The 19,431-nt window shown below is 45.3% G+C and overlaps 1 protein-coding gene and 2 non-coding genes across 6 annotated transcripts in view; all 3 read left to right on the top strand.

The window, feature by feature from the left end:
* Positions 1-2,472: 2,472 nt before the first annotated feature.
* ATG16L1 (autophagy related 16 like 1) overlaps positions 2,473-19,431 on the top strand; it is a 28,325-nt gene continuing 11,366 nt past the window's right edge. Inside the window, exons 1-12 of one of the 4 annotated variants that reach the window (XM_048864061.2) lie at positions 2,473-3,483; positions 4,481-4,574; positions 8,469-8,574; positions 9,180-9,253; positions 9,462-9,713; positions 10,314-10,379; positions 13,319-13,405; positions 13,913-13,969; positions 14,162-14,209; positions 14,959-15,061; positions 16,078-16,183; positions 16,592-16,662. In XM_048864061.2, coding sequence (XP_048720018.1) covers positions 3,369-3,483; positions 4,481-4,574; positions 8,469-8,574; positions 9,180-9,253; positions 9,462-9,713; positions 10,314-10,379; positions 13,319-13,405; positions 13,913-13,969; positions 14,162-14,209; positions 14,959-15,061; positions 16,078-16,183; positions 16,592-16,662 — 1,179 coding nt within the window. In that variant the 5' untranslated portion in view covers positions 2,473-3,368. Of the gene's footprint in view, positions 3,484-4,480; positions 4,575-8,468; positions 8,575-9,179; positions 9,254-9,461; positions 9,714-10,313; positions 10,380-13,318; positions 13,406-13,912; positions 13,970-14,161; positions 14,210-14,958; positions 15,062-16,077; positions 16,184-16,591; positions 16,663-19,431 lie in introns of those variants that run through there. The other 3 variants (XM_048864063.2, XM_048864062.2, XM_048864064.2) reach the window with 3 other exon arrangements.
* Positions 15,372-15,645, top strand: LOC125643250 (small Cajal body-specific RNA 6). Its single transcript, XR_007358648.1, has one exon.
* Positions 18,717-18,983, top strand: LOC125643249 (small Cajal body-specific RNA 6). Its single transcript, XR_007358647.1, has one exon.

Raw genomic sequence — 19,431 nt, 5'->3', positions numbered from 1 at the left:
TAGCCCTAATCATGGACCAGGAGCCCACTGGGCCAAGTGCTGTACAAACACAGAACAAAAGGATAGTCCCTACGTCAGAGGGACATACAGCGGTACAAAGAAACAATGAGATGATAATAGTCAGCATGATAGGCACACCAGCACCCTAACTACTCTCAGTCTTCCCACCGTTTCCAAGGATATGGAAGGGAAACGTGTGAGCAACCACCAGCCTCCTCTATGATTCTGTTGAATGGCAGATAATCCTGCTCCTGTCTGTCTATACAGCCCTGTATTGTGGTTTGTCCGGGCTTCCTGCCATAAACATGCAATGTCTGGCAGTGGGCAGTGTTGTGATAACTGGGTCTATAATTTTACTGTTTGTGAGTGCAATTGTGAAGTATATGAAAGATCATAAAATGTTACAGTACTTCCTATTCACATTTATTATTATAAGTCAAGTTGCTTTCAATAATGAACATTACAAACAGGTGCAAGAGAACCAGACAGAGAGACTAAGTTAGTCCAAAAAAAAAAAAAAGGCCACATTAATATAATTCAAAGACTATGTTGAAATAATGCCTGGTAAAAACAGAAGATGGGGAATCAGAAATTAATTAACCAACACTGGTGTGCTGGATATTAGGCCTAACTGGTGGACAAAATAAGGAGGGGATGGGCTATTCCATCCACCATTTCCTTTGTGAGTCCTTAAAGAGAAAGACTGTGTGGGGGACTACAGACCAGATGAAGGCTACCGGACTGAACTTCACCATTGCCTGGGACCCTGAGCCTTCTTCATCCTAATCCTGAGACAGCATGACCAGATAGGGCCAGAGAGACCTGAGCACCTGTGATGAAATGGGACCAGACTTTAATAACAACAGTTCCAGCTCATCCCAACTAACTTCTTTTCCCCAAAAGGGCAGTTATCACTATTTTTGAAATCATCTAGGAGACTGTCAAACAAGGGAGTTTTCATTTTAAAAACTCTCTCCAGCTGAAGGGAAAGGGAACAAGAAATGTTAAAATGAAAACCTTATTTAATGCTTCACATTTCAAATGCTTTAACTGTTTTTCTTTTCTGTATCTTTAATAAACGTTTTAAAAGATTTTTGATGGTGTATTTGACATGGTACAAAACAGGCTGAGGTCTCTGTATATCAAATCCCAGACCGTGATTAACTGTTTAATGCTGGACAAGAACTGGATTATGTTCATATCTGTGCCCCGTTTATTCTATCTAAATTAACACAACAGAAGCCACTTCAGCATAGAGAGATGACCTATGCCATCTCCTCTGTACTTCATTCTAGCTTCTTTTCCGTCTTTATTCTTTATTTATTTGAGTTCTTTATTGCATGACAGTTGTGAGAATTTTTTTTCTCCTCCTACATCAGCCATCCATTCTCACTTACCCAGGTCCATACTAGAAAGGCTTTGCCTGTATACCTATAGCTGCAAACCCCGCAGTGGAGATGCAGCTTATAAAAAAAAAGCGCTTTTGGTGGGAGAGCCGATACTGGTTCCCCCAACGAAATAAGCTAGTCGAACGATATAACTGTGTCTGCACTAGGAGGCTCATTAAGGCTATGTCTACACCAGAGGTTCTCAAACTGTGGCCTGCGGACCAGCTCCATTTAGGTGGTCCACGGATATTTCCTTCTATACGTGCCTGGACAGCCGCACGTGAGAGAATGAAGGGCCACCAACCGAATTAGTGAAGCCCTGCACCTGTGGCGTCACTAATTAGGTGCCTGGACCCTGGAGGAGATGCACATGTAAGGCGAGGTGGTGGCCTTGGGCTGGATAAAGGGGTGGGGAGAGGGGGCAGTGGGGTGAGAAGAGGAGGTGGGGGGAATTTCGGACATGCAGGGCTGCGATGGGCAGAGAAAGAAGCAGCTTTTCCCCCCGTCCAGGGCCGCAGCTTCCCGGGAGCTCCCCCCCTCCTTCCCAGCCCCAGCTCGGGGGTGGGGGAAGGGCACCTCCCTGGCATTAGAAAGGTAACACTAGGGATATTAAAAGAGAAGTTGTGTGCTGTTATCTGTAGAACACCAGCCCCCCCCCACGGCGCGGCCACACCACAAGCCATCACCCCCGCCCTCTCCAGCCCAGAGGCTACACGGGCAGAGGGTCCACCACAGACCCGGTCCGTCTTCTCTCCGCTGCGCCACAGCGACAGCCGGAGGAGGCGCGACCGGGCCCAGGGTGTGCCCGCAGGTCCTGGTCTGCCCAGCAGGCGCTGCACCGAGCTGAGGGGGTCGGTTGGGCCTGCGCCCAACCCCGAAGGAAGCAGGCGCGGCGGCTCCGTAACGGGCGAAGTCTCTGTGCAGTGCAAGCTCCCGCCCGTTTCTCGGCTGCTTTCGGCGCCACCCCCAAGATGGCGGCGACCTTCCTCTCTTTGTGCCGCCTTCAAGATGGCAGCGCGGAGCGAGACGGTCCATCGGTACCGCCTCTAAAATGGCGGCCCGGGGAGGCCCCCTCACTTGCCATTTTGCGCCGAGGCGGCCGGCGTGTTCGCCGGATAGCGACTCGCCCGCAGCGAGCCCAGCGAAGGCGCCGCCCGAGCTGGCAGAGCCTGCGGTGCCCGCTAGGGCCCTGGCTGGAGGCGGGAAGGGGCTGCTGTCCGGGCCGGGCAGCCTGGCGGCGGCGGCGACGGACCCAACCGGCAACGGCTTTATTGTGCGACGCGGAGAGCTCAGGCCCCCGGTGAGGTGCGGCTCGGGAGAATGGCGCCGGTGGGGAGCGGCCGAGCGGGACAGTGGCTGTGGCCAGGCTAGGGAGTGGTGGTGAGAGGCCCCCGCCTGTCAGAACCATCCGGGGAGCCGGGCCCTGCTGCTCCCGGCCCGTCCCCAGGCCCCTCCCGAGTCTTTCGCTGTCCTCTTCTCCCGCCCTGCTGCCAGGTGCCCTCTGCCCTGCCCCGCCCAGGCTGCGCGCCCCGCTCCCCGCAGGTGCCCCGTCTCCCCGCCCTGCTGGTAGCTGACCACTTCCCTACACCCCCCCCCCTCGCCGCCGCCGCCGGCTGTGCCCCCTGCTGCCCCGCTCGACTGTGCGCCCCGCCCTGCTGCCAGCTGCCCCCTCTCTCCCCCAGTCAGTGTGTCCTGCCGTTACTCAACCCCCGCAGCCCGCATTTCTCTTCCCTGCCCCAGAGTGTCTGTGCCCCTGCCCGAGTGTATTCCCCGCTGCCTCCCCACTAGTGCCCCTCGTCCCGTCTGCGGCTCGCTCTGCCTGTGCGCCCTTCTTTTGGCCTCTCCACAAACCACGAGGTCCTGAGCACTGGGAAGTCGCAAGGCTTTGCCTGCAAGGGTGTTTGTGGCAGGAGCAACTTGCTTAGCCTGGTGCCGCTCAGCTCAGTGGAAAACCGGGACGCTGAGCCCAGTGCTGGAGCGATGACTTCTGGGCTCAGAGCTGCGAGTTTCCCCACGTGGAAACGTCACATTGCAGAGGAGCTGAGGCGCCGGGACCGGCTGCAGAGACAAGCCTTTGAAGAGATCATCCTCCAGTGTAAGTGTGTGTAACGAACCACCGTTTTGCTGTGCAGCCTCACTACCATGCTTCTAAACCATAGCAGAGTGGGTGCCCTCTGCATCCCACAGTTCCCAAAGTTGGTAAGGTTATAAGTACCTGAAAATGGGGACATAATTGAAAGTGTTGGGCAACCTTAACTATGATTGTTACTGTTGCACTGTATATAATGAAAGACCAAAGCACTGGTTTGTTTGTTCATGCTTAAGTGTAGTATTTCACATTTAATATGTGAGAGAAGCTGGTTTCAGTTCAGTCCGTTTGCACTGTGGATGGTGTGAGAAGTATCTTTTCATCTTTTAAGGTACTTCCTCTGAGGCATTGTTCAGATATTTGTTGGTTTGAAGCCAGCACCAGTATTGCCTATAGTGACTTTTAGTTGGGGGTTTGTTAAGTCTTTAGTGTTGGTCTTGTCCAATATAGTTGGTTTTTCACTTTGAGCTTGTTTTTTGGCCATCTCTTTTACCTATAGTTGCAATGTGAGCAAATAGAAGCAAATGGGTGCTCCGCAACTGTTGTGCTACCATGCTAATGCTAACACGTTACTTTTTTCCCCCCGTAGTGTAAAATACTCTTCTAGGGCTGTATTACAAATATTAGAGGGTTGGTTATGTTCTACAAGCTGTGCTTTGGTTGCCTTTGCCTAGGATGAGTTCAAGGATGGATTCTTCAAACCCATATTCCCATGAGAAGTCCCACATATATCAATAGCAGTACATTTTAGTAAGGACTACTTCTGAATAAAACTTTGCAGAATTGGTCCCTACTGTCTCAGTTTCTGAGAGGTTATCTAAGCCTGAGTAGGAATAAAACCACTGTCTACCAAAGTCAAAACAGGGGGTGTGTGTCACAGTGTGACTTAGTGTCATATGATGAGTTAGTGTAGGAATAACTACAAGATCCTGAAAGCTTATAAATGGAGAAAGCTGGTTTTGTTCCTCACTTGTTTTTTAATTGCACTTTCTTGCCCTGTTAGATAACAAGCTGCTAGAGAAGACTGATCTCCATGCCGTGCTGGCTGATAAGCTGCAAGCAGAAAAGTATGACTTGCAAAGCAGACATGAGATCAGGTACTTGGAATTCTTTTTCAATCAGGATTGGGAGATGAACATTTCAATCAGCTGTCTCTCATACACTAAAACGTTATGCTCTATAGGTTACTACAGTAACTTGGAACCAAATATTCCAATAGCTCCTGATAAACCTAGATTAGGTTGTAGATCACTTCATTACAAGGTCTTGCAGCTGTTACCCAGTTTAAGTCCATTCTTTTGGAAAGCTATCTTACAAATAGATTTTCAGACAGATAATGATTTATTTGGTCATTTGTAGCAGCCTCTGTATTTGATATGGGCTAAATTGGGCTATTATGCTATTGGACCTATTTGCCCCATAACTCTTATACTACTTCTCATTGTTGGCTTACAATACTACTTCAGTCAGTGACTTTGTCCAATTTCATAAGCATTGTAGGGAAAGACCAGGTCTGTACTTAAGGTAGAGGTTTTCAAACTTGGTGGCTTCATGGTCTCATGAGTCATGAAGACTTCCTTAGGGAGAAAAATGAGGTGGTAGAGTGCATTCTCTTCTCTTCTCCCTTCTTTTTGCTGCCGCGCCATGCCTCTTTCCCCCCCGCACCCACCCATGCAAAAAAAAAGCCAGGTGGCCATTAGCTTCAGAAAGCTTTGTTGCTGTAGGAAAAACCCAGCTACAGTTAGTTCCTTGCATTGACTGCATATGAACAGTAACAGATCAGGACTGATATTATTGCAATAAGGGCACAATAGTAGACTTCAACATTCATCACAATTATAAAGTTGATGTATACGAATTACTTCACCCACCAATGAAGTGCAGCTACCTCTAAAGTGGAAAACATATTGTGTAAAACCACTGTATACTGCTGAGGATAGGAAATGAATAATACTGTGTCGTACATAAACTGCAAGTGAAACATTAGGCAAGTAGAGTGTAATTAGTTGAAATAGAATTTGGCTGGCATACCACAGGCAAAACATTAAGTAACTAGAGTGTAATTACTTGTTAGAAATTGGCCAGCACACAGGCTGATACCCTTATGAAATATCTCAAAGGTTCTTTGGTGACCATAATATTTAAGGTTGTACAAGTATCTGCTCTGGCAAAAGCTATGTTTGTGGGGATTGTAACAGGCTGCCCTGCCATCTGAAATAGATTGTGCCATTGATAGCCAACTTTCATTTGTGGGAGGCTATGGCCAACTGAATAATAGTGCAAGAGCAAAGACGGGAAGGACTACAGTACATATAAACAAAGCCTTAAAAGTAAAATCCTAAGCCTTACTCTGGAAGTGCCCTCAGTATAGTCTTGTACTCCTTGATAGGGAGTGAATCCCACAACCATGGGTCTCTGGGAGACTGTCTTTACCTCCCCTAAAGGCTTGAGTGGGGAATGGCTGGTTCCACCTGAACTGACTTCCATATCCATGGTAAGTCAGAGGATAACAGGTGTTCCCTCAGGACTTTTTAAACTACCTTTGGACATACAGCTGTCTGGTAATTGCTTTCTATTATCACATTGGGCCACTGGGTAAGTGCTACCTGGGTAGGAAGAATAAGTTATCAACACCACTTCCTAAAAACCTAGACCTCCTGTTCTATTGGTGACCTGGTTTGAGCCTACTTAGCTTGTGAGATCTGATGTAAGAACAGCTCAAAGTGGTACTGTTGCAGGCAAAATAGAAATATTTGTTATTATGTAAACTAAAGTGAGAGGGAAGTTTGAAATGACCACATACTAGTGTCCCTCTCACATTCATTTCCCTTCAGAACACTAATCTGTCACTCTGACTCCTTTCTGTTTTTATGGTCTTCAGAGCAGATTAGCTAGGTTGTCCCATCTCTCCCGCCTCTTTTCTCCCCGGAGTACCAAACATAGGGTGATTACGCAAACAGATACTGCACATTTCCTTCTTATACTGTTTAGGGTTACTAGTATGTCTATTTTCTGATTTTTATTGTTTTAGAAAAACTGTGGGTTTTTTTAACTTCTAAAAAAGTTGCTTTGCTTGAATTATATCTTTTAAAAATTGACCTCCATGTTCCTGTGTGTGAGCTTCCAAAAAGCGTAGAAGATTTTGGTTATTGTGATGGGTAGCGTATTGTTTATATTAGTTTCTACTGGCTCCAACCTGATCAGGACTCCACTGTGCTGTACAAACAGAATAGGACAGTGCCAGTCCACAAGGAGCTTACAACTTCCATAGAGAAGATAGACAAAGTGTGGGAGAAGAAGCAGTGGCACAGAGAGGGCAAATGACTTGCCCAAGGTGTTACAACAGATCAGTAGCGGATCACGGAATAGAACTCAGGTTCCCTGATTCTCAGTCCATTGCCCTATCCCCTGGAACATGCTGCCTTCTGAAGAATTCTAGGCGCCATCATCTCCCTCCACAAACCACTTTAAATTCACCCAACCTTGCAGTTTTTGCAGTCCTTGGGGTACTGTATAAAAAGCCTCATCTTGCTTCTATTTTAACCTAAAACCAGGAGCTCTTAACATAGCTGGGTCTAAGTTCTATTTTGTAGTTAAAAGAGTGAACTCAATCCCTGGAAAATCAAGGAACCCTTCCAAACTGCTTAAAATTGTTCTGGGAGAAGAGGGTATTATGGAACTACTTTTCAGTCTGGTTTTATAGACTGGTCTGTTAATGGGGGGGGATAGGGCCCATAAGTAAAGTGACGACTTGTAAATTAAAAATAATGCAATTAGTAACTGACAGCATTGGGTTTACGGCGTGCTGTAAACTTGTGTTTGCCCTAGGCTAGGACTCAACTTGTCTAGCGTCTTTATGCACTTCCCGAGATCCTCTGAAGAAAAATTAAATGTTTATAAAGTGACAATCAGAACAGGAGAGAAATTGAAAATGTACCATGTACAGGAAAGGGCTAAATTATTTTTATCTAAGACTTAGGAAGAGGCAAAAAGATGGTGGTATGATATTCTAGATATAAGAAGCTGTAGAAGAAAAAACATTCTCACAAAGAGATGAGTATGTGGAGGAGACCAGGGCTAAATGAACTAAGGAAGTGGGGAGAGGAAGACAAGGAGGAGTAGGTCCAAAGAGGAAGGTTTTGTTGTATAACCTCAAATGCATGTGGGAGTCAATGGAATTCTTGGAATATAAAGACTATGTCAGAAGGCAGGCAGCAGCAACTCTGCATGTCCTTGGTGGGGAGATCAAGTTTAGGGAGGTGCAAGAGGAGATGAAGGCATTGATGAAGGGTAGTCAGGGAAATGGTGTCAGAATGTGATGGGATATCTGAAGGCATACAATTAAGAGAGGAAAAAGTAGAATTACATGACAGGGTGGGTACAACAACATGACAGGAAAAGGTGAGTTCTAGGTCAGGAATGAACCCCTCCACCCTCAGCCCCATGAGAGACAAAGAAACAAAAAACTTTATGAAACAAACTGAAAGTCTGAGCTGAGGATTATGGAGTAGTACTGGAGAGGAGTATTCTTGTCCAAAAGAACAACTTCTGTCCTTAAGACCTGTAGTTGAAGGGAATTAAGTCACATGTTTGCTCACTCAAGGAAAGTAGAGTCCCTACTTCTAGGATGCAAAGACCTCAAGTATTTTTTTTATACTGTAGACTTCTTGACAGGGAGTTTCAAGAGGGTTATTGAAGGATGCGTTTAAATGATGTTTTAAATGTCATGCCCCACTAGGTCTGGCTATTTTAATTGGGGGGATAATGAGATGTATAGACAGACTATAAAGAATTTAGAATTATGCATGAGACTTCCTTTCGTAATAAATTTCAATAGAGGCTGGTTGCCTGGAGGGTTTTAACTCTACCTTAATGTTTGAATGTAGTTACGCAAATTTGAAATTGCAGGAGATGCTGTTATGAGGCTACCTAGGCAGAGGCTCAGAAGTCATCAACTTCTAGCTTGTGAAATCTTTCCTCTAAAATTCCAGTCCAGGGCATGATGGCACAAGGAATGAAGCTCAATTGCAGGAAATGGCCCAGCTGAGGATTAAACATCAAGAGGAGCTGACAGAGCTGCATAAGAAGCGTGGTGAGGTTAGAAAGTCCTCTTTCATGTATTTTGTGGCCCTTTGTGAGCATGGTGTCTGTGCAGTAATTGTCTAAAGATATTGGATTCTGATCCTTTTTCATTATCTTTGCTATTGTCAAATTTAAACTTCTGATAGGTTTGTTATCCCTTGACGCTTCTCAGTTGCAGAGTGTGCAACCTGTTCATGTGATTAACTTGTAGTATTGTTATAGTTCAAAGGATTTGCTTTTCCTGCATAAGTGAATCTTCTGGTTGCTACTTTATTTCCGTGCTTTTTGTGATATTTGAAAAAAGTAAATATTTCTTCCTCATATGTATCCTCAACGTTTGATGTGGTTGTGTCCAAAGGAGCCTTTCTGTCTGACAGGGCTGAGATAGTAAGGGACAGTAACAGTGATGACTACTACTCTTAAGTAGCAGACTTTCCAGTCTGATACTATCTGCTAGTACTGTGTCCAGAACTGTTTACTGTCTTTGAAGAAGAGGAAGTTCTGAAAGATGCACACATTACTTATAAAGTTGGACTGCCACATTCTGACTAGGAGCCAATGAATGGCTGAAGTACAGGTGGCATCCCTGCATTTTTTGTAAATTTTTTTTCTCTCCCTAGTTGGCCCAGTCAGTGATTGATTTGAATAATCAAATGCAGCAGAAAGACAGAGAGATGCAGATGAACGAAGCAAAGTGAGTAGGAGCATTTCTTCTTTGTGATATAGGGCATGAGACCTACATTTTTGGTCAGGTGTTTGTTTTGTATTACAGTACTGCCTAGGAGCCCCAGCCATAGACCAGGACCCTGTTGTGCTATGCACAGTACAAACACACACCAAAAAGATTGTGTCTGCACCAAAGAGTGTTTTTCATTGTGTTATTTATGGTGTTGCTCTTCCAGGATTGCAGAATACATGCAAAAGATCTCTGAGCTGGAAACAGAGTGCCAGGAACTGCGCAGCAAGCTGCAAGAACTTGAGCGAGCCAATCAAACACTGAAGGATGAGTATGATGCTCTCCAGATCACCTTCACTGCCCTAGAAGAGAAACTGAGGAAAACTACTGAAGACAACCAAGAGTTGGTCACACGTTGGATGGCAGAGAAGGCTCAGGAAGCTAATCGGCTCAATGCAGAGAATGAGAAGGACTCAAGGTGAGATGTTGACCATATATAATCATAAGCATGGTTTGAGTACGCCAGTCCTAGAGCGACCATTGTCTCCGAGAGTCTTCTGTTTACTCTGAAAACCTAGACATTCAAGGCAGAAAAGCTTCTGGAACTTCATGTTCATTCTCTGGGGCCAACAAAGGAAAATATGTTCTCCAGGGCTTTGTCTAATTGTAAATGACTAAAGTAATTACTTTTCCACTATTTCCTCAGGAAACTATTCTAGTCTAACAGATCAAACAGTTGGAATCTGTCTTCTGATTTTACCATGGTTGTATAACATACTGGTTACTTCTAGTTTTACCCCCTTGGACTAACCTAAACAATTTCTTCATTTTCTGTATCCCGTTAACTTAGTTGCTATTTGGCCAAGCGACTCATTAACTTGAATCAGTTCCTCATAACTTCTGGTTAATAGCCATGCATGCAGTCTTCAAAGTGTTCTCTTTCCAAATGCTGCTTACATACTTGACTCCTTGGCATGTGATTCCTGTGTTAGCATCATATAATCTCACTAGGTTTCTTTGCTGACATATCATTATAGGGTTTGATTATGTAAAGAACTTTGTTTTTTTTCCCCTCCAGGAGGCGACAAGCCAAGTTGCAGAAAGAGTTAGCGGAAGCTGCCAAGGAACCACTGCCAGTTGAACAGTAAGTAACCCTAATTTCAGGCACTAGAGGTGTGCTAAAACTGAGGTCTGGGAAATAAATCTGTTTCTCCTGTCTGGTGTGAAAGGTGTCTCTTCTTCTCATCACCATGCATGAATGTATTTTTGTTAGGGCTGTCAAGCAATTAAACAAATTAATCACACAATTAAACAATAATAGAATACTATTTAAATATATTGATTTCAATTACAATACAGAATACAAAGTGTACAGTGCTCACTTTTATTTTTTATTACAAATATTTGCACTGTAAAAAACAAAAGAAATAGTATTTTTCAATTCATCTAATACAAGTACTGCAGTGCAATCTCTTTATCATGAAAGATGAACTTAGAAATGTAGAATTATGTACAAAAAAAACTGCATTCAAAAATTAAAACAATGTAAAACTGTAGAGCAGGGATGGGCAAACTTTTTGGCCTGAGGGCCACATCGGATTTCTGAAATACTATGGAGGGCCAGTTGCCTCCCCAAATAGCCAGGCGTAGCTCGGCCCATGGACCCCCACCCCTGACTGCCCCCCGCCACCCCATCCAATCCCTTCTCTCATTCCTGACTGCCCTCCTGGGACCCCTGCCCCATCCAACCCCCCTCTCCTTCCTGACTGCCCCCCTGGGAGCCCTGCTTCCATTCAACCCCTCCCCCTGACCACCACCCTGAACTCTCCCACCCTCTATCCAACCCCCACTGCTCCCTTACCACGCTACCTGGAGCACCTGGGGCCCACGCCGCCCAAAGCACCAGGACAGGCAGCCATGCCGCCTGGCTGGAGCCAGCCACCACACAGCACAGAGCACCGGGTCAGGCCGCAGCTCTGCATCTGCGCTGTCCAGCAAGAGCTCGCAGCCCTGCCGCTCAGAGCATTGCGCCAGCGGCGCAGTGAGCTGACGCTGCAGGGGAGTGGCCAGGGGCTAGCCTCCCAGGCCAAGAACTCAGGGGCCAGGCAGGAGGGTCCCGCGGGCCGTAGTTTGCCCGCCTCTGCTGTAGAGCCAACATGTCCCCTCAGTCCTGCTTCAGCCAACCACTCGGAAACAAGTTTGGTTACAAGTTGCAGGAGATAATGCTGCCCACTTCTTGTTTACAATGTCATCCGAAAGTGAGAACAGGCGTTCGCATAGCACTGTTGTAGTCAGCGTCCCAAGAAATTTACATGCCAGATGCTCTAAAGATTCATATGTCCCTTTATGCTTCAACCACCATTCCAGAGGACATGCGTCCATGCTGATGATGGATTCTTCTGGATAACGATCCAAAGCAGAGCGGACCAACGCATGTTCATTTTCATCATCTGAGTCAGATACCATCAGCAGAAGGTTGATTTTCTTTTTTTGGTGTTTCAGGTTCTGTCTTTTCTGCATCTGAGTGTTTGTCTTTTAAGATTTCTCAAAACATGCTCCATGCCTCATCCATCTCAGATTTTGGACAGCACTTCAGGTTCTTAAACCTTGGGTCAAGTGCTGTAGCTATTTTTAGAAATCTCACATTGATACCTTCTTTGCGTTTTGTCAGATCTGCAGTGAAAGTGTTCTTAAAACAAACATGTGCTGGGTCATCATCCGAGACTGCTATAACATGAAATGTATGGCAGGATGTGAGTAAAACAGAACAGGAGACATACAATTCTCCCCCAAGGATTCAGTCACAAATTTAATTAACACTTTTTTTTTTTTAAACGAGCATCATCAGCACGGAAGCATGTCCTCTGGAATGGTGGCCGAAGCTTGAAGGGTCATACAAATGTGTAGCATGTCTGGAATGTAAATACCTTGCAATGCCGGCTATAAAAGTGCCATGCGAATGCCTGTTGTCACTTTCAGTTGACATTGTAAATAAGAAGTAAGCAGCAATATCTCCTGTCAATGTAAGCAAACTTGTTTAGCGATTGGCTAAGGATTGAGTGGACTTGTAGGCTCTAAAGTTTTATGTTTTCGTTTTGAGTGCAGTTATGTCACAAAAAAAATCTGCATTTGGACGTTACACTTTCACGATAGAGATTGCACTACAGTACTTGTTAGGTGAATTGAAAAATACTATTTTGTTTCATTTTTACAGTGCAAATATTTGTAATAAAAATAATACAAAGTGAGCACTGTACACTTTGTATTCTGTGTTGTAATAGAAATCAATATATTTGAGCATGTGAAACACCAATAATATTTAATAAATTTCAGTTGGTATTCTATTGTTTAACAGTGTGATTAATTGTGATTAATTTTTTTGAGTTAATCGCATCAGTCAACTGATTAATCAACAGCCCTAATTTTTATAGAGAATTAGGGTATTATTTTTATCTTCAGTAATTGTGATAGAGGAGTGTTAAAACTTGAAAAGTCAGTTTAAAATCAGAAATATGTAGTAAATTTCCTTATTTGTATGTTTATAGAATGAGGAACTCTGCTGTGACTAAGAATATCAATTCAAGTTTGAAAGTCATAAGACAGGTTCATTCAGTGAATTTGAACTCGTATCTCAACAGAATACAATTTCTGTGATGCAGTCCCTTTGGCATTTGGAATAGTTCTCCTGATCTGGGAGTGAGGGCCACTGGAGACACTTAGGTCTGGAAAAAGTTGGGACTACGTAAACAGCATGGTAGGGTTTCATGTGAGAGCAGAGATTGTACAGATTGGAAAAACAATATCAATTACTTCCGTGCTGGAATGGATTTATGCCTAGTTTCTGCTTTGCTTGCTCACTTACTGCCTTAAGTATGAAGTGCCCATACCATTCAGTTACCAACTAGGTAATATGCAGATTAACTGTAAACCAATATGGGAACCTGAGAGGGTGTGTATGGGGGGAATATTCGTTCACCTTATTGCTGAATAGAGTTGCTGCCTTTGGGGTTTGACAAAGGGAGTTCATTACAACGGGCCTTATTTGGCTGATTCAAAAGGAGGCATGTTCCCATACTTCTCCAGGGATGATGATATTGAAGTGCTTGTGGATGAAACTTCTGACCCAGCTGAAGAGACTTCCCCAGTGCGAGCTGTCAGCCGGACATCCAGGTATGTAGACTGATATTCCTGTACCTTTTTTAAGGTGCCTTTTGAAATGTCAATATAACTTAAGAAGAATGGGTAGTGGTTAATGAAAACTGTTGAAAAGTTACTTAACTCCCTTCCCACCTAGACTTAACACACACATTTCTTACTACAACACAGCAGCAAGGGTGGGTAGAGTTATATGAACAGCCCCCAACTGCGAGAATAGGGGTCAAGGAGTGATTGACAAATCTAAACAAAGTTTCAAATTGCTTAAACCCAATGAAGAAAGTCCTTTCTCAAAGTTTATAAGGTCCTTAACCTCACCCCCATTTATATATTCCAAGCTGTTATTAATGGTGACCTGCATCATCTGCTGCTGCTGCTCCCATGGGATCTTCCCTCCTGAGCTTGGGTCTGAAAGGGAAAGCCTCTTTTTTCCCAGATACTTGGTGTTGTGAACTGTATTTATTGATCTTCATTTGAACAATCTGTTCATAAGGCTTAAACCTGTCCTCTCCTCCTCTTTAGTAAGCGACTGTCCCAGCCTGCTGGAGGCCTTCTGGACTCTATCACTAATATTTTTGGGTAGGTTAGAACACCTTCACCTTTTCTTGTTTATATATTGGTTTCAATGTACACCAGAATTTTCGTGATCTAAGGAATAGAGATGTCATAATGTCAGCCTTTCTTCTAGTTTCTGCTTTTTTTCTTTTTGTTCTCCTCAACTTCCTGTTTCTTCCATCTTGACGTATGCTGACCTCTGACCTTTCCCTCCAGTCTATCTGAGTCTTCCCTTTTGGGACATCACTCTTCTGATGCTGCCAGGTGAAATCATTATCCACTCTTAGTCCAGCATGTGAATATATGACACTGAAGTAATGTGGAACTCAGCTTCACTACCCTGATTAGTCTTCAGATGTTCATAACACTGGCTAGAAACTTTCCAGTTAGCAATTCAGGCAGTCCTTCTGAATGGAGCAGTATGTGGATTTGGTTCTTTTTAATGACAGTGCAGTAGTCAGCACCTCACTGGCTGGGGTCTCTTCTCCAGTGACTGTGCTGTAGTCAGACCCTCTAAGTGGAGTCCTGCATTAGGTAGAAGGTCTTTCTTTAAGACAGTTTTGGAGTCTGAGCTTTCAAACAGGGTACTCCACTGGCTGGGATCTTCTCACAGCCACAGTAGTGCAGTCTGAACTAGACACAATGGTGGGGTTGCAGTCTGTCCCTCTAAACTCATTGTGATGTTTACATTGTTTGACTCCTTAGTACAAGAAAAGATGACTGCTCAGACATTAGCTGGTAGTGAATTTGATAGTGTGGGAGCAAACTAAGGTTAAACTAGGTAAGAGAGTGCAGGCATGAACTGATGCATACTGCCATGTGAGAGAATACAATGTAATCTGATAAAATGCAGTCTTGCAAGGAGGGGGGGAAAGAATAAAGTAAGGATTTTGGCCCTGTCTCTCATCCACCCCACAGTGATAGTTGGGCTCATCCAGGTCTGTGCCTGCCACTTTGAGAAGAACTGCATCCACTCTTCTATTTAACGTATTTTTCTTTGTGTCCCATCGCAGGAGGCGCTCTCTGTCCTCATTTCCCGCTCCCCAGGAAAATGTAGATGTGCATCCAGGTTCCAGTAAAGAAGTGAGAGTGCCCACTACTGCAGTGTATGTCTTTGTAAGTATATCCAGGAACTACAAGATTCTTCAGACTCTTCCTGCTTAAGAGGAGGAGAATTTGACCTTTGAGTAGCAAATGCTATCTCGAATAATATGGCTCTGCTTGTTTAAACTGTTCCAGATAATGTTTTAAGTCTAGAAGATGACTCGTGAATTGGCAAGGCAGCTAGGTCCATTTAATCCATATTGACTTTACTCTCAGCCTAGATATCCACCTAAAACAAAAATTCACTCAAGTGCATGCATCCTTCATGCTTTTAATGTTCCTCCTTTTGTGGTCATAGTTAAGTTTATGTACATCTTGCTGAGGTCAATGATGACTAGTAAAAGGTCTGAGTGCACAAAAGAATCGCACTCCTATTACCCTTTCAGCTCCCAACAGTCTCTTTGTCCCATCATACTATAGCAGTGCTGTGATTGCGGGAGAGGCTGCTGACAATGTAGGATAAGTTCAGTGCCTGTTATCCACAGTGTAAGGAAGCATGGCCCTGAATGTCATCCAACAGAACCGATTAAGGAGTTTAGGGTGTTGGGGTGTCTTGATTTGTGGTGTGTGTGATCTCAAGTTTTCAAGCTGAGACCTCTTGTATATGTTATGGAATGGTGAGGCCACTTTTGAATCTGAGTCTGTGCAAGGCAACTCTACGTTGTTCATTTTATAGCTGGAAAATTGAAGCAAACTCTTGTGAACCAGTTACTTGCTTTGAATGCTCATGTAATAGAGATGGTTGCTGAATGGTGAAAGAGATCCCAGAGATTTCCTATACCGCTCCTACTACCTGGGTAATTCACCTGAGTTTTTGTGGTATTCTGATCTGTTTAATGTAGGCTTTGCTAATTTTATTTAGTATGGGCCTTCTGCATATGAAAGATGATCACATTTGGGCTAGATCACAATTGTGTGCAGCCTACTCTTCAGCAAGCTCTGTATGGTGCTACAGTCTGACAGTTCTCTTTGGTGCTGATGTCATTTGGGGTGGCTGTGATTGTGCTTTTTGTTCACCCTCCCCCAAGGATGCACATGATGGAGAAGTGAACGCAGTGCAATTCAGTCCTGCTTCCCGGTTACTAGCAACAGGAGGCATGGATCGGAGAGTTAAACTCTGGGAAGTCTTTGGAGGTAAGTGTCTGCTCTGAGTTATTGTGTGAAGAGACATAGGCATAAAGAGCACTTTGTGTTTTATACCAAATTTAGAATCCCATACAGTTGGCTCATACAAAATGGATTTCCCCTAAAGTTTTTAACTCAGTTGCTGGTGTTTAAGTTGAGCATGCTGTTCTACAGTTCCAGACAAACACTATATAAGTGTGAAGCAGTTATGTTAGGTCAGCTGAAATATACTCGGAACGGGGGAGTAAAGCCAGGCTCAAGCAAACTGATCAAAAGCCGTTGCCACTTATGTAATTCATTTTTGTGTTGCTGTGGTAATTGTCCAGTGTGTTGGCCAAATGGATCTAACCCAGAAGTTCAAATCCTTCCCCCTATTTGTATCCAATTCACTGCTTAATTGTTTCTTTCTGCATACAGATAGGTGTGAGCTGAAAAGTTCTCTCTCTGGCAGTAACGCAGGGATTACGAGTATCGAATTTGACAGTGCTGTGAGTATTTGTATAATACCCATAGTCTGTGTTTGGGGAGAAATTAATTGCAGTAGCTTGTGCTCGGCTACCAGTTTCACACACATGCTTTGAAATACATCCCCAAACAAACAAGTTAAAATACTTGTAGGAATACCTGACAAACATTTTAAAATATAGTACAAAACTTTTTCATACAGTAGGCTGAACCCTAGTTTCAAAGGGACGCGTCAGTGAATTAAGCTTAAACCAAATTAAGGCCACTGTATTATGAATAGGGGTATGTCTACACTTAAAACACTATAGCAGCACTGCTGAAGCACTTCAGCATGGACAGACACTACAACAGAGGAGGGCAAACTGGCCCATGAGCCACATCCGGCCTGCGGGACCCTCCTGGCCGGCCCTTGAGCTCCTGGCCGGGGAGGCTAGCCCCAGGATCCTCCCCTGCTGTTCCCACTCCCCCGCAGCCTCAGCTCACCGTGCTGCCAGCCCTCTAGGCGGTGGGGCTGCAAGCTCCTGCCAGGCAGCATGGCTGCAAGAGCCGCCAGCCTGCCCCGGTGCTCTAGACTGCATGGTGGTATGGCTGGCTCCGGCCAGGCGGTACGCTGCCAGTCCTGGTGCTCTGAACGGCATGGTAAGGGGGCAAGGAGTGGGGGGGAGGGGTTGGATAAGGGGCAGGGGGTCCCTGGGGCAGTCAGGGGATAGGGAGTAGGGAGCGGTTGGATGGGGCAGAGGTTCTGGGAGGGCGGGCGGTCAGGGGATGGGGAATGGGGGGGGTTGGATAGGCATGGGAGTCCTGGGGTCTTTCGGGGGGTGTGGATAGGGGACGATAGGGGATGTGAATAGGGGACCACAAGAAGGATGTGGATAAATTGGAAAGAGTCCAGCGAAGGGCAACAAAAATGATTAGGGGTCTGGAACACATGACTTATGAGGAGAGGCTGAGGGAACTGGGATTGTTTAGTCTGCAGAAGAGAAGAATGAGGGGGGATTTGATAGCTGCTTTCAACTACCTGAGAGGTGGTTCCAGAGAGGATGGTTCTAGACTATTCTCAGTGGTGGAAGAGGACAGGACAAGGAGCAATGGTCTCAAGTTGCAGTGGGGGAGGTTTAGGTTGGATATTAGGAAAAACTTTTTCACTAGGAGGGTGGTGAAACACTGGAATGCGTTGCCTAGGGAGGTGGTGGAATCTCCTTCCTTAGAGGTTTTTAAGGTCAGGCTTGACAAAGCCCTGGCTGGGATGATTTAATTGGGGATTGGTCCTGCTTTTGAGCAGGGGGTTGGACTAGATGACCTCCTGAGGTCCCTTCCAACTCTGATATTCTATGATGATAGGGGGGTGTGGATAGGTGGTAAGGGGACAAGGCGCAGGGGGTGTTAGATGGGTCGGGGGTTCTGAGCGGGGCAGTCAGGGGATGGGAAGTGGGAGGGGATGAATAGAGGGCGGGGGCCAGGCTGTTTGGGAAGGCACAGCCTTCCCTACCTGGCCCTCCATACAGTTTCGGAACCTCGATGTGGCCCTCAGGCCAAAAAGTTTGCCCACCCCTGCGCTACAGCAACGGGAGGGGTTCTACCATTGCTGTAGTTACTCCACCTCCCCGGGAGGCAGTAGCTAAATCAATGGAAGAATTGTTCTGTCTACACCGGAGGTTAGATCATCATAGCTTTGTCTCGAGGTGTTGATTTTTCACACCCCTTAGAATCATAGCTATGCCAATGTAAGTTCCCGGTGTAGACCAGCCCTAGGAATATCCACATGGGTTTAATTTATCCATTTCAAATTCACACTTGTAGGTAATTTGGATTAACTTTCCTGAGTCATTCCCCTCTTCACCCCACCCCATAGACAAGCCCTAGAACTCTGATCTGCACTTCACTTTTCAGAAGATAAACAGAATCCAGTCATCTGGGCTACTGGGAATTTTAAAATGAGCTAGGTCTTACCCCAGCTGTGAATTTCCACTGCTGCTTTATGAGCTCCTTGAAACTACTAGAGTTATATGTATCTGCTCCTGTTTTATGCATTGAGAAATGTTTATAACTTGGTGGTGAGGTTTAGATGCCTCTCTGAGGTCTGTGATGAATAGTAAAAGGTCTGACTGCCTGAAGGATTACACTTCCATCACCCTTTCAACTCCCAGCAATTTCTCACCCATCATAACCCAGCAATGCTGTGACTGGGGGAGTGTTTGCTGACAAATTGTGATGTGTTCAGTTCATGTTCCCTAGAGCATCACAGGCACAATTCTGATCTGCACCCAACAGAACCAGTCAAAGGAGTATGGAGTTTTGGAGGTGCATATCTGGGTACATGATCTCAAACTTTCTTGCTGAGACCTCTTTCACCATGTATGAACTAAGGCCAAGTTTGAAGCCATCTTTACAGCTTAGCATTTCTGTGCTTTCACATTATTGATACACCTTCAAAAACATCTTACGTTGGTCTTCACCAGTTCACCAGAGTCTGCAAACTGGGGCTCCCCCTCCGGGGGGTGCAGAGGAATGTCAAGGGGGACACAGTAGGCCAGGGAAGGAGCGCATGTCATGTAAGCCCTGCTCTACCCCCAGTTCCGCTGTGGCCCCAGTCCCAGCCACCCAGACACTAAAAGTCTGGTTACTCGCAGTAACCGGTCTCCACCCCTGGAGGGTGGGAAGAGCAGCAGCAGTTGCTGCTGCTGGAGCCTGGAGGAGCACTCAGGCGGCTACAGTGAAAGAGGTATCAGCAGCTTTCTCCTGCCCTGAGCGCAGCTCCCCTTCCCTTGCCTCACTCACACACATCCCCAGAG

Source organism: Caretta caretta, chromosome 9 (assembly GCF_965140235.1).
Source record: "Caretta caretta isolate rCarCar2 chromosome 9, rCarCar1.hap1, whole genome shotgun sequence".
NCBI lineage: Eukaryota > Metazoa > Chordata > Testudines > Cheloniidae > Caretta > Caretta caretta.
This window is presented reverse-complemented; position numbering and strand designations above follow the sequence as displayed.